Genomic DNA, 12,689 nt, shown 5'->3' with positions numbered 1-12,689 from the left:
CATGCTCTGAATCTAAGGACACAGTTTCTTTTTAAAAAAAAAAGGAAAAGTAATTGAAACTAATGAAAAAATGGGCCAGGACGAAATTAGATTCGGAAAATGTTTTATTTTGTAAATGGGTTAGCACTCAGACTGTACACAACAGATATTTTCTGAGTTTGACCCAGTAAAACCAAAAGGAGCGTCCAGAGGCGAGGGAGCAAGGTGGTCAGGTAACAGCAGTGGAGTACAAGCTTGTCGTTTTTGTTATATACTTCACTTCTCTTGACATTACATCTATTATCTAAAGCTTTAAAAAAAAGTTTAATCGCCTGTCTCAGGTGGACCACCTTGCTTCCTGCCAATGGTGTCCTGAACTTGTCAAACAGTCGCTCTTGGTGAGTGATTTTTGTACAAAAAGACAAAAACTAAAAAAAGAAATTCAAAGACCACATTACAGAACACTTGAATAAAAACTGGGGTTGGGGGGTAGAGAAATAAAAACAATGTGTTGTAATTCCAGAATAAGTCCCAAAGGTAACACTTATTAAATCAATATGAGAATTATTTCCCCCTCAAACAAACATGGGCACGTCTATCTGCCTTGTAGTTACACGTTATGAAGTACTGACTGAATTCATGCCAAGGCTCAAAACACCTTCCTTCACTATAGCTGGCAATATATAGTGCTGTGACCAGAGACGGACAGATTTATACACTACACGTGTTATAATGACCACATTAGTCCATTTATCATACTTTTCTTCTAATAATACAATATATTAAATAAAAAGAATAGGCTAAATCTCTCACGACAAAGCTATGCAGATTATCATAGAAACTGATGACAAGACAATCTATTGACACACAGGCACAGTGCACAAGCTTGCAGGCAGGAAATGGAAAAGAAATCTTTGTAGTTTTTAAATAGTACAAAAAGGCTTTTTTATTTATTTTTTGCTTCAAAAGCACAACTCAAAGCACAAAGCCAGACCTTTGATCTGCTTTAATGTGAGGAAGAAACAATAGCTATCATAGTTGTTGCCCCCCAAACAAATACGTGGCGTATATATTTAGCGCAAGATCATAAGACATTCGCTTGATTCGCGGTTCTTCAACCCTTGGCTGAGAATCAGCAGTTCTGCTGGCATTTTTTTGTCTTTCTGTGAACATTTGTGTTTACGAGTTGCCTCTTTTAATTAAACGCATTTTTATTAATATTTTTAACTAACACTGTGGTAAGGCAGTGACAGACTGAATACATTTGATCATAAAATAGGCCAAATCTGATCTGATCATGCACACTGTCGATGTGATTCTCTGTTAGTCTCTTTTCCCCTGCAGCTGGCTGTGGGTTAATCCTGTATTTTTATAACCATAGCAAATATGGTTATAATATTGAACTCGGGCCTATGTTTAATCAATGCCAGCGTATCTGTGAGAGATGACACATCTCTGTAACAGACAAAGTGAAACCATAAACCTTGCAAACAAAACTTTACAACCACTTGCAGGTCAGACATGCAGAACAAGCTATTTAATGAGACTAGCCCACAAATTAAAGAGTCAAAACCAAAAAATTCAAACAGTTTCACATTTGAACAGTTGAACATGAAAATAAGAAAAATAATTTTTTATATATATATATATATATCTATATATATATAGTCAGGTTTTTTTTCTCCTCCATTTGTCATATTAATCCAAGATTTGTGCACAATTGCAATTCAAACTATAAGCACAACAGAAAGTCGAGTCTAATTTCATATTTTACCAAGTGATCATTGTAATAAGAGATTCTTCTTTAATTGTCCTGACTGGTTAAATAAAATAACAATAAAAAAATAAAATAAATCTCTTATGACCTAATGATAAACTCCTTGGGTGTAGTAAACATTTCATGAATGAAACCAGAAATTAACGTGTGTTGTTTTCAATATGTAGTTAAGGGCACTGGAAATCAAAACTCCTTCAGTGTTTCTCGCTCGTTGCTGCTGCAAAAATGTTTTGGATTAGGCTGGGGTTTCCCCGGCCCATCATGCTTTGCTCTCGGTGGTATTTGTCTGTATGACACTGTTGTGTTCTGCAGCGATTGCCGTCAGGGTGTTTGAAAATTCTGCCTCTTCCAGCTTCCCTTTCTCATCAGAAAAAATCTTCCTGCAATGGGAAAAAGGAGAAAGTGCAATATTAGAAATCTGGTGGTCTCTGGCAAGAACACAAAAATTCTCAGCAGACAGACACTTTGGTTGAACACAGTTTTAACCATTTATTCTCAATAACATCTTCACCCAATATGTAAGAAGACACTGCATGTTTTTAGGTCTTTTTACATATTTCTTCACCACCTTGACAACAGTCAGATAAAATTAAACAAACAGAAAATGAAAGCCACATAATTCATCCTGCATCGACTAGCCTTCCTGATCTAAAACAAAAAGTGTTTAGCAGATATTATCTATTAATCAGTTTAGTTCTACTTCAAAGACACTATGATGGCACAGTAAATGAGCCCTGGGCTTGTGCTATCTGATATCCATGTTCATCTTAAAGCCGTGAAGCACAGTATCTAGATCCTGCCTGCAGTTCCTCTCCTCTCTTCTGCAGTTCAGAGCAGGAAAACACCACCGTCTAGTCTCTGTTCTCTTTGGTAGAGCTGCAGAGTTGGGGAGCATTAAAGCAACATTCAGAGGTAAACAATTACTGCCTGAGACAAAACATTGTCATTAAAATAAACCCCCTTTCAGACATGGAACACGTAACGTTCATCTATCTGTTAAAGTGATAGTGTTTTGTCATTCAGACACACACAGGTGTGTGTTGCAGCTTTGTTCAGATGTGTCAGGGCTGCCACAATGCTTGTGCGATATTGCCATCTGGTGCACAAGAGGGAGTAGTGGCATCGTTGAAAGTAATGATATCAACAGGCTGCATCAGTGATTGATTTTAAAACGTATTTTCCACTTGATGCCTTAATTAATGACCCTCAAGAGCAAGAGGGATACTCATCCCCCAATAAATCTTCTCAATTTCATCATTTATTAGAGAATCCTCTCGTCTATTTTACAATGTCAATATGTCAAGTTGGGACAGTCTGACAGACAAATGGATTCCCATTTGTCTGTCAGACTGTCAGAAGTGTTTTGCTGGATATTCCTTCTTTCATGCAAGCAGTTTGGCACAAATGTCACCTACCGCAGGGGGAAAGCTTCTTTTTTAGACTGAGGCGAAAAGTCTCAACATATTGGTTCGTTTATAGTGTTTCCTGTAGGGCTGAACCCGAATAGTCGAAGATTCAGAGCCTCGATGGGAGGAGCCTGATTCAACTATCAATCTCACAGTCGAAGCTTCGCAGCAAAACAAGACTCATGCCATTTTGGCGATATGGGGGTGCTCAATGTTTGATTTTACAATGAACCGCCAAGCGGGAAGCTTTCGGTCTACAATATGAAGCCGATCCCTAAAACCTGCATTCTATTGAAAATCCAGCAGGGGGCGACTCTTCTAGTTGCAAAAAGAAGTCCGGCTCCATTAGAAATAATGGGAAAATGACCCTACTTCTCAGCTGAATAATTACCCCAGTAAACACTTTCCTGATGAGTTTATGGTCTCAGTCACTAGTTTCAAGTCTTCTTCAACACAGCATGATTCATTTAGTAAATTATGGTCCCATGTATTTTAAAATAGACCACAAAGCAGAGTATGTTTCAGGGCGGGATTAGCTATAATTGACAAGTCGTTACCATGGGGGCCTGTCAATCAGGCTAGAGCCAACTCGTACCCTCGGCACTGTGTAAATATAACCAGCACCATTGAAAAAGCTTATTGGAGTTGGCTGTTCACTTTCTCTGGTGAGTACATTTAGTTTTAAGACTGTCGCTAGACAAAGTTATCAGCCCAGTTAAAATGACAGTTAACGTGAGTTACAGTTGCACCTAGCTAAGCAAGCTAGCTAGCTCTGCACACAGCCTTTAGCTCCGCCATATCGTCACTTCCGGGCACTTCCTGGTTGCAAAAACTCAACATGGTGGCGCCCTTTCGGCCAAACTCAAGGCTTCAAAACGGCAGTCCACAAACCAACGGGTGACGTCACGATGACTACGTCCATTTCTTGTATACAGTCTATGAGATCCGCCAGTTTTCTCCCAATAAGTTAATATACAGCCTATTACAATATACATTTCAACATTTAATACTATAAATAATCATGTAAAAAGAATAAAACTTTCAATAAATGTCTTTAAAGTGAGCAAATACATCCAACATTGTAACGCTAACCCTGGGGCGTCAATGCGCATGTGTAGGCGTAGCGTGTATGTGTGAAGTGGCAGAAGAGTAATGCTTGCTGAAGAGACCGAGCCCCAGCTTCACTGGTGTTGTGCCGAGTTGTCCACACCTCGCGGGACTTTCGGATAATTTATCACCGTTGATGAACCACACAAAGAATATTTTGTTTTTAAATAGCCGGCTACTTGAAATTGAACCACGAGGAACCGTGACGTGCATGCAGTTGTCGGCAGCACTGAATGCAGGTCTTCAAAAAGCTTCAAAGCGGTAGCTTTAAAGTGGAGCTACCGTATGTGTTATAAAGTGATTTATAAATATTTTCTATGTGCATAAGAGAGGATAATAAAGTGATACATTTGTTACATGAATTTAATTTCTCTGTTTATTAAACTGTGCTTTCACATCCTTTGCTCAAAAATAACTAGTTTGTACGATGTGTTGCCCGACCACATTAGAAGGCAAATGTGTGTGTATACCTGATCTGAAGGTAAGGTTAAAAGCCGTCTGTCATAGAAGGAATGAAAAGAGATAATCATATAAATATCAGGATAAATGCGCTCATCTTCATACATTCTGGAAGGTATTTAAAGAGACGCACACATTTGTAAACACAAAGTGACAAATGGTGAAAATGAAAGCACTTGAGAGAGAGAAGTTCAAACCTTGTTTACTTTCTCATCTCTACACACCTGGCCAATGAGCGTGTAAAATGATTGTAAATGTCGCATTGTAAGTTTGGTTTGTAGGAAAGATGGGAGTGGGAGTTTCTGAAGCTTTTCAACAATCTGACAAGCAGTTCTGATGAAGCATACTGGCAGCTTTGATCTGACAGCATTTAATTCAGACTTGTGTCGTGCTGGACGTTTTATAGAAAAGTTAATAGATTTATCTAACAAGGTTCATGTCTGAAAGGGGCTTAACTATTCTTTGTGGTGAATGTTGCAAAGTAGAGACCCCACAATGGTGTAATGTTACACACAAGCGTAAAAAACAAACATCACGCATCTATCACAATCCACAACATCTTACTAATAATTATCCCAATGTCATTACCACAGTTTACCATTACAATATTTCATATTGTGTGGTCAATGGCAAGATGCAGTGGTGAATGAATGGGCATACAAGTTGCACACACACACACACACTCACACACACAGAAACCTCTAGAGGGAGCCGTACTCATCGTTGACAGGAGCAGTCTTGGCCAGAGTCTCTGATGCCTCCAGAACTGGGCCTGAGGGGGGGAGGTCTGCTCCATCTCCATTGGTCAGAGAGGGGGCAGAGGGCGGACTCTCTAAGCTAATAAGGTCTGCGGGTGGCAGGGAGGGTATTTCTGTCCCGTTTGTCAGCTCGAACTCTAAATTTGCAATTTTGGGCCCCACGTTGGGGGTTAGAAAGTCATACGTGTCGGACGCCGATGTGAGGAGATCATTTGAGACTGGTGCCTCAAGACCAGTGGGGGCAGGAGTAGAAGAAATAGCTGTAACAGGTAGAGGGGTTGGGACATCTGCAACTAGAGGAGCAGATTCTTCAGCATCCAGGACTTTAAGAGCCCCGTGGATCACGGAAGGAGAGCTGGTTGCAGCATCTTTGGCAGTGGGATTGTTACTATCAAAAGTTTGGTCAACAGGTTTATTATTAGTGTCAAAGGCAGTAAGGCTAAACCCGCAGGGATCTGGGGCCGTTGTATTTGAATCAGGGTCTGGTTTTGGAGGGGCAGTTTGTGCTGGAGTCTCAGTGTCTAAGGCTACAGTGTGTGGCTGTATAGGAAGCTTGCTGACTGGTGGCTTCGGTGCAGGTTTCTTGGTGTCGAGAGTGGGAGAGGATGATGAGGAAGACGCAGCCAGGGGAGATACGGGGGGGCTACCTTTAGCATTCAGAGCGGCGAGTTTAGGAGAGTGTCTGCGCTTTGGTGGTATCGGTGTCCCGGATTTTTGAGCTTTAGTCCATTCAGGGGTACATGGAGGAGTGGTTATTTTCTCCTGTTCTTCTGGGGGGTTACTTCCTCTTTGTTCTACTAACGGGGCCATTTTAGCTTCGACGGCAGAGGTGGAGATGAGGGGAGTCGGTGGGGCGGTGTTCGACTCTGGAGTCGGAGCCGGAACAAGGGTAGGTGAGGGCTCTGAGGGGTCATTGGCAGGGGTAGACAGGCTACAAGTGAGGGTAGTGGTCTCGCTAGAGGGGCTGTCCTGAGCGGGGTCAATTGTTGCAGTGGCTGTGTCAGAGTTGGTGGCTATGGAGGAGAGCGTGTCCAGTGCCAGAGCAGCAGTGAAAGCCGCCAGCCTGAGAGAGCAGGGAGAGAACAGAGACACACAGACTAGACACCAGGGTGACTGTGACAGAGGAAGGGTGGCCCCGACGAGAGCATGCAGGGGGATTAGTTGGCTTTAGAAATTCACACAAACATAGACAACGCAACTAAAAAACAGCAAATATTAAGCCTAGTGAGAAAAAGAAATGAAGAAAAAGAGGGCGTCATGCTGTGAGTGAACATTAAAGGATACATCCCATACACACACCAACATGGAGTACACTGACTAGGAAAACTAATATACTTAAAAAAAAAGCACCAGTCTTCCTGCAGAAAACTACAGCATCACGCAGAACCACCTATAAGGGTTAAACAGTACCAGTGACAGTCTCATACTGTATAATCTATTTTTTACAGACTGCTGATATGAGAGATGGCTTGCTGAAGTTGTCAAATGGCTTCATATGACTTGACCACACTCAAGAGGACAAAAGCCTTTCCATGTCTTTAACTGGTATTGCTTCAACCTTCATATAATGAGACAAAATCTCCAAAGGCTGGAGAAGAAACACAAAGTGCAGTAATCCCTCAGAAAGGGAATATAAACAGAAAAGCAACACAGTTCAGTGGACTCCACTCAAGAATGATCTGAACTTTTCAAAAGATTTCAAGGGTCAAATTTTGTCCTGTTGAATAAGATAATTATTCTTTGAAGTGGAGTGCAATGTACAACAGCTAAATAAACTTGAGCGGTAAAAAGGCTGTGTGCTGTTTGTCAGTGTGTACTCACTCTGGCTCTGTGAGAGGTGTGGTTTCATTGGGTTCTGTCGGCCCTGCTGCGTTATGGTTGGCTGTGCACTCATCCTCTGTTTTGACTTCCACTATTGGCTCTTTGGACTCATCTTTCCTGTAGGATACAGAGACAAATATCTTGGTAAAATGGCAACAGATTATCTCATTGAACAGTTACTATGTCTGCCACAATGAGCAGTAAGAAGAGCAGTAGACAGTGAATATGTCAGACTGAATAGATTATCTTTTCAACTCAGTCACAGTCTGAATATTCCATTCGGACAACTCGCGAAGAAGTACTTCAGTGAACAAAGCAACTTCCCACTCAGATTGATTCAAAACAGCCTTTTTGTGCACGAGAGTATTTGTTCAATGCTTCACTTAAACCCAGCATCCTTCATATTTTCACTGAAAGAGAAATCCACTCTAAAAATGTAATCTCATTTATGGGCCTATGTTATTGATCTGTGTATTGTTCCTGTGGATACTGCCTGAGTAGACCATAATGCACTGCTGTCACAAGACATATTCATTTTGTCTCGGTTTTTTTTAATGGAAAAAATTAAACCATAAAAACTTCAGCTAAAATGTCAGTCCCCAAAATGCCAGTAGATGAGGTAGACTTAGGCAAAATGTAAACAACTAAAAGATAACTTGATCTAAAAAAAAATGCCTGGAAGACATTTAATTGATCACACATAACAGAGCCAAGAGCATCACAGGGTTTTTACTTCAAGTCACAAATCTACCAAATATCATTTACTTTTAGTCATTCTTCTTCAGAACTGGAAATATTTTGACTTCAACAAACATGGCACCTCCCAGGTCAAAGGAAGCAATGCCACGAACATCCGTCATTCATTTTATTCACTACTGCTACTGCTTGTAGCTTTTGCCAGCCTTGTTTGAGGGTGTGGAAGTTATGTGACTTTTCAACTTAATGAAGTCACTCTACAGATTGCACCTGGCTTAGAACTATATTGCTGCTGCTGATCAGATCGTATTGTGATCACAATGCATTCTGAGTGCATTTACACATTCCGTTAACATGTATTTCTTCATCCAGATCGCATGATAATGCCAGGTGTAAACAGGGCGAAACAATATTCACTCTCCTCAAAGCTCTGTTTTGGTCTCCATTAACTCCTGAGCAAAATATCTGACTCTTTAGGTGCTAAATGCTCCACTATGTGCACAAGCTAGTTGCTGTCTGTATTTCGCTGAAAATCTGCTGCGACTGGAAATGACACTGACAACAGCAATAAGACCAAACAAACGAAACAGTCAAGCTGCTGGTAATAAAAACAAAACAATCATCAGAAAGATGCTTAAAAGCTCGGTGGAGCTGAAGAGAACTACAGTCTGGTGATAATTTTCAGTGTTTGTCACTGCCAAGTGCCACCTTTCACATTGCAGTCACCTGGGGCCTCATTTATAAAATGGAATTTGACTATTGTGACAGCCCCTCCCAGGCACTAGGTGTCCTGTGTCTGCGTCCTGGCTCTTTGTGTTTGTCTTGCAGGATGTGGTTCTGGGAGGTCGTCATCAGTGGCATGAGTTACACCTGGGCCTGAGTGGTTGGGAGCTATAAAGCTCACCACCTTTTTGTCTTTGCTCTCTCTCATCGTGGGTGCAGCTGTTGATTGCTTTTGTGTTCTTACTGATGTTTCACACACTGACATGACTGATGCTGATTCACACATTATTATCTTTGTTAAATCTTATTTTGAAAAATAAATTGTTACTTTTTCCATGCAAGCTCGTCTTGTCTTCCATCTTTGTCGCTAAGACTATGACTTAGGCAGAAAACCATGTATAAGTTGTCATTTATAAAACCTTATGTTGACAAGGAAATTATCTTATCCCTAAGCAAAGTCTAGTGATTTTTTTGCTGGTTATGTAGTATTGCAGTTTGGGATGCATGTGGGTAGTAGTTTAGCACCTAGCTTTGTGCTTTCTCCTCTCTCACGTTTCTCCCTCTGTTGATTCAGCAGGTATTTCTGCCTCCAGAGCTGTAGAGTCTGGCTCTGTGGGTGCAAGCCACCTGCTGCCCCCATGTCCCTGCTCGACATCCACAGCTACTACTATCATTATTATTATTAGTGTTATCTTTATTATTTCTATTATTATTTTCATTGATTATATTATTAGGATAACTATTATTTTACATCCTGTGAAACCTGCATTGTGCTACTGAGTGTACTCTTTCCTCTTAAGTTAAAAAAAGAATATTGGGTCCTACAGTGTAACTGGAATTGAATTTTAATCTGGCCATGGGTCACTGTATAAAAGACTGTTAAACTGCATGTAATTGTTCTCACTAATACTCACATGAAGGCTGCCTTGCCCTCCTCCAAGTTGTGTCCTTTGGTCCCTGTGCCTGATTTGCCGCAGAGGCACATGATGAGGCCACATTTGTTGACAAAGTAACAGGTGACATCCACAGCCAGCAGCAGGAGTACAAATGCTACTACAAGAATCCCTGCCCAGAGCATGATGCCCATGGAGAGCGCTGCCTCATCACCCAAATCTGCCAAACAATAGACAAGAGAGGGAGAGTGCTGAACAACTGTAGCGTGACACAGTTTTATAGAAAGAGCCATGAACTACTGAAAAAAGTGCTGCTATGCTACTGTAACCACAAATAGTTCCATAAAACAGAAACAACTCACCTGCAATGAGCACTGATACGTTCTAGTTGTCTCAGCATGAATTTAGATGCAGTGTGATGCGTTTGTGTGGACTGCTGTCTGACTTGTGTTCAATTATTTTTAACTTCATTATAAATATGAGGTGTGTTGAGAAACTGATATGCAAATGGTGCCCTTAAAAATATATTCAACCCATTTATTTGGTATTAGAAAGAAGAGCAAACCAAAGCTTACACTGCATTGCTAGTTACCCAGGACATTTGTGAACATAATGAGCGTGAAGCTTTTCTAAATATCACAAAAAGCTATATGTCCTCACTGATTGTGTGAAGTCCATTTTAATTATAGCTGATGACTGCAGAACTCTCTAAAATATCCTCTCTGTAGATAAATGTAACTCTTTAGATACCAATAATTAACAAGTAATTGAAATCTGCTAGAGAATAAAATGCAGCCGAGTAAAGCACCCTCCAATATAAATGTATAAAAACAGGTGTTTTTTGAATATTTGATAGACATTTCATGCATGAGAAGTATGTGAACATTTGTCTTAGTAATCCGCACAAAAATAAGTTTCCTTTTTCCGTATACAGCTTGTCGAACTGTGCCAATATTATCATTACAAACACTTTTCAGTTAGGCGTTTGTTTTCCATAATATAAACGTTAAGGTTACAAACATTTACAGTACATATCCATAATTTTGTGAGCAATTAGAGAATATAATACAGTGTTTATGTAAACGGACAAGCCCAGCACTCAGCCTTCATTTTGTTCTAAGAGCTATTTTTTTTAATATAAACTCATTTAAATTCCACTATTGGTCATTGCTGTAAACTGGCACTCCTCTGTTGTCTAGTACAGATGACTAGCTGTGCTAATGCTGAGCAGAGTAAATCTGGGAGGAGGAGGATTTCGACTGCCTTTGGTTCAACCTGTCTGCTCTGTTCTGAAGTTACACAGCACCCTTTTCTCACCCATAACAGAAACATGTCTGTCATGGACAAAGTCTGTTTTAAGGAGTGAAAGTGTCCAGAGAGACAGCCAGGCCAGAGAAAGGCAGGCTCTCCTCTACAGTTATGGTGTGAATTCCCCCACGAAAAACTATGAGAGCAGGAGTACAGTGATGAGGGACAAGATGAGTGATGCCAAAGTGCATGTCACAGATGAACAGCCCTGAGTGGCTGAGGCAGGGGACAGCACAACCCCCGACCACACCAAAATGCACACAGGTCGTGACGAAAATGTTCACGTGGTCCACCACACCAATATCCACGATCAGGCAAGAGAGCAGGAACATTGAGGGGATAAGAAGAGAATAAAGGAGGGGGGGGGGGGATGAAGGGAAACAAAGAGGAAAAAAAGAGAAGGGTGGGGAAAACAGAGGAAGAGAGAAAGTGAAAATGTGTCAGGTCTGAAAACCAAAAGTGAAAGAAATTGTATTGGGGGTGGAAAAAAAAAACAGCAACACATCAAAGCAAAAGCACAGCACAAAGTGGAAAACTACACCGTGTTGGCTAGATGGTGACTCAGTGGTGGGTGAGTGGGAAATGCTTTAGATTGGAAAATGAATTAGAACAGAAGTGAGAGGAAGACATAATGGTCTGTTACGATGTATCAGCAAAGCACTCGGCAGTGTCTAGCAACTAAAGGGAATCTGACAAGCTGTGTGGGTTTCGTACGGTTGGTAAAAACCTTCAGCTGCTGTTAAGACCTCAAGGTACAAGTTAATCAGTGGTTATCAACGGTCAATTTAAAGGCTGCTTCCACACAGGGATAAACTATCCACTCTAGCTGCTATTTTAACAGTAAACAAAGCTAAAGAAAAACTACATTCATTCAGAGGAAATCATTTCATCCTCTGTGGAAAGAGCCTGTCCCAGTTCTGCAAGCGCAAACTCAAGCTCATTTAGCAAGGGTTGTCAAAACTTTAAAGTGAAAAAATTCAGCCGGAAAATCATTCCTGGCTCGCCACCATCCAGGAAATCTACTTTTTTTCTGTAGATTTATTTAGTTGTCATTCACCTTTCAGAGAGTTAAAAATAGGACGTGACGCTCTGATTTTGAGCTTTGAGTTTGGCTCCTCAGTTTTCTGGCTGTTTAGTTCCAGCTTAGTGTGAGTGACCTGAGGGAGGGTACCTGGGATGGCATCTGGCTCTGTGGACGTCCTGAAGGACATGGTTGCTGGCGGGGACTTGCCCTTCTGATTCTCTGCCACCACATAGACATTGTATTCTGTGTCCCACTCCAACCCGCTGAGAACCACATACTCGCTGCCGCTGGGCATCCGGATTTCTGGTTTCCAATCTGGTGCCTCTAGCTACGGACACACAGAGAGAGATATACAAGACATGCATTTAGGGCACTAATCTAGATGTTTTTTTTCTTGAACAAAAGATTGTTCATTGTACTGTTTGGTCCATAAAACTATAATGTAATATAATAATAAAAAATGTCCCTCATTTCACTCTCTGTGACATCACTGTGACGTCTTCAAATTGCTTTTTATTTTGTCCAAGCAACAGTTTACTATGATGCAAGACAAACACCAGACAACTCATTTGAGAAGCTTGAGTCATTAAAATGTTGGCCATTTTTGCATGAAAACTGGTTAATTGAAGAATCGATAATTAAAATAGTTGCTAATTCACCATGTCGATCAGGTAATTGATGAATCAACTATTTGTTTCAGCTCTACATGCATTAACATGAAGGATTAAAACAACAGAA

At 40.8% G+C, this 12,689-nt stretch overlaps 1 protein-coding gene and 1 long non-coding RNA gene across 10 annotated transcripts in view; one reads left to right on the top strand and one right to left on the bottom strand.

Moving 5' to 3' along the window:
- The window catches only part of LOC123986381, a 44,598-nt gene extending 37,290 nt beyond the window's left edge, over positions 1–7,308 (top strand). The window contains exon 4 of the long non-coding RNA XR_006828867.1: positions 6,935–7,308. This is a non-coding gene — a long non-coding RNA (uncharacterized LOC123986381). The remainder of the gene's footprint in view (positions 1–6,934) is intronic.
- The window catches only part of ncam1b (neural cell adhesion molecule 1b), a 72,766-nt gene continuing 60,163 nt past the window's right edge, over positions 87–12,689 (bottom strand). For 4 of the 9 annotated variants that reach the window (XM_046074593.1, XM_046074589.1, XM_046074590.1 and 1 more), the window contains 5 exons: positions 12,099–12,279; positions 9,641–9,839; positions 7,308–7,424; positions 5,446–6,549; positions 87–2,136 (listed from right to left, as the gene is read on the bottom strand). In XM_046074593.1, the coding sequence (XP_045930549.1) occupies positions 2,016–2,136; positions 5,446–6,549; positions 7,308–7,424; positions 9,641–9,839; positions 12,099–12,279 (1,722 nt within the window). In that variant the 3' untranslated portion in view covers positions 87–2,015. Of the gene's footprint in view, positions 2,137–5,415; positions 6,550–7,307; positions 7,425–9,640; positions 9,840–10,142; positions 11,144–12,098; positions 12,280–12,689 lie in introns of those variants that run through there. The other 5 variants (XM_046074597.1, XM_046074598.1, XM_046074594.1 and 2 more) reach the window with 4 other exon arrangements.

The sequence above is a fragment of the Micropterus dolomieu genome, linkage group LG17 (genome assembly GCF_021292245.1).
Source record: "Micropterus dolomieu isolate WLL.071019.BEF.003 ecotype Adirondacks linkage group LG17, ASM2129224v1, whole genome shotgun sequence".
Classification (NCBI taxonomy): Eukaryota; Metazoa; Chordata; class Actinopteri; order Centrarchiformes; family Centrarchidae; genus Micropterus; species Micropterus dolomieu.
Note: the sequence above shows the minus strand (reverse complement) of the source record. Positions and strands in the feature narration are given on the sequence as shown.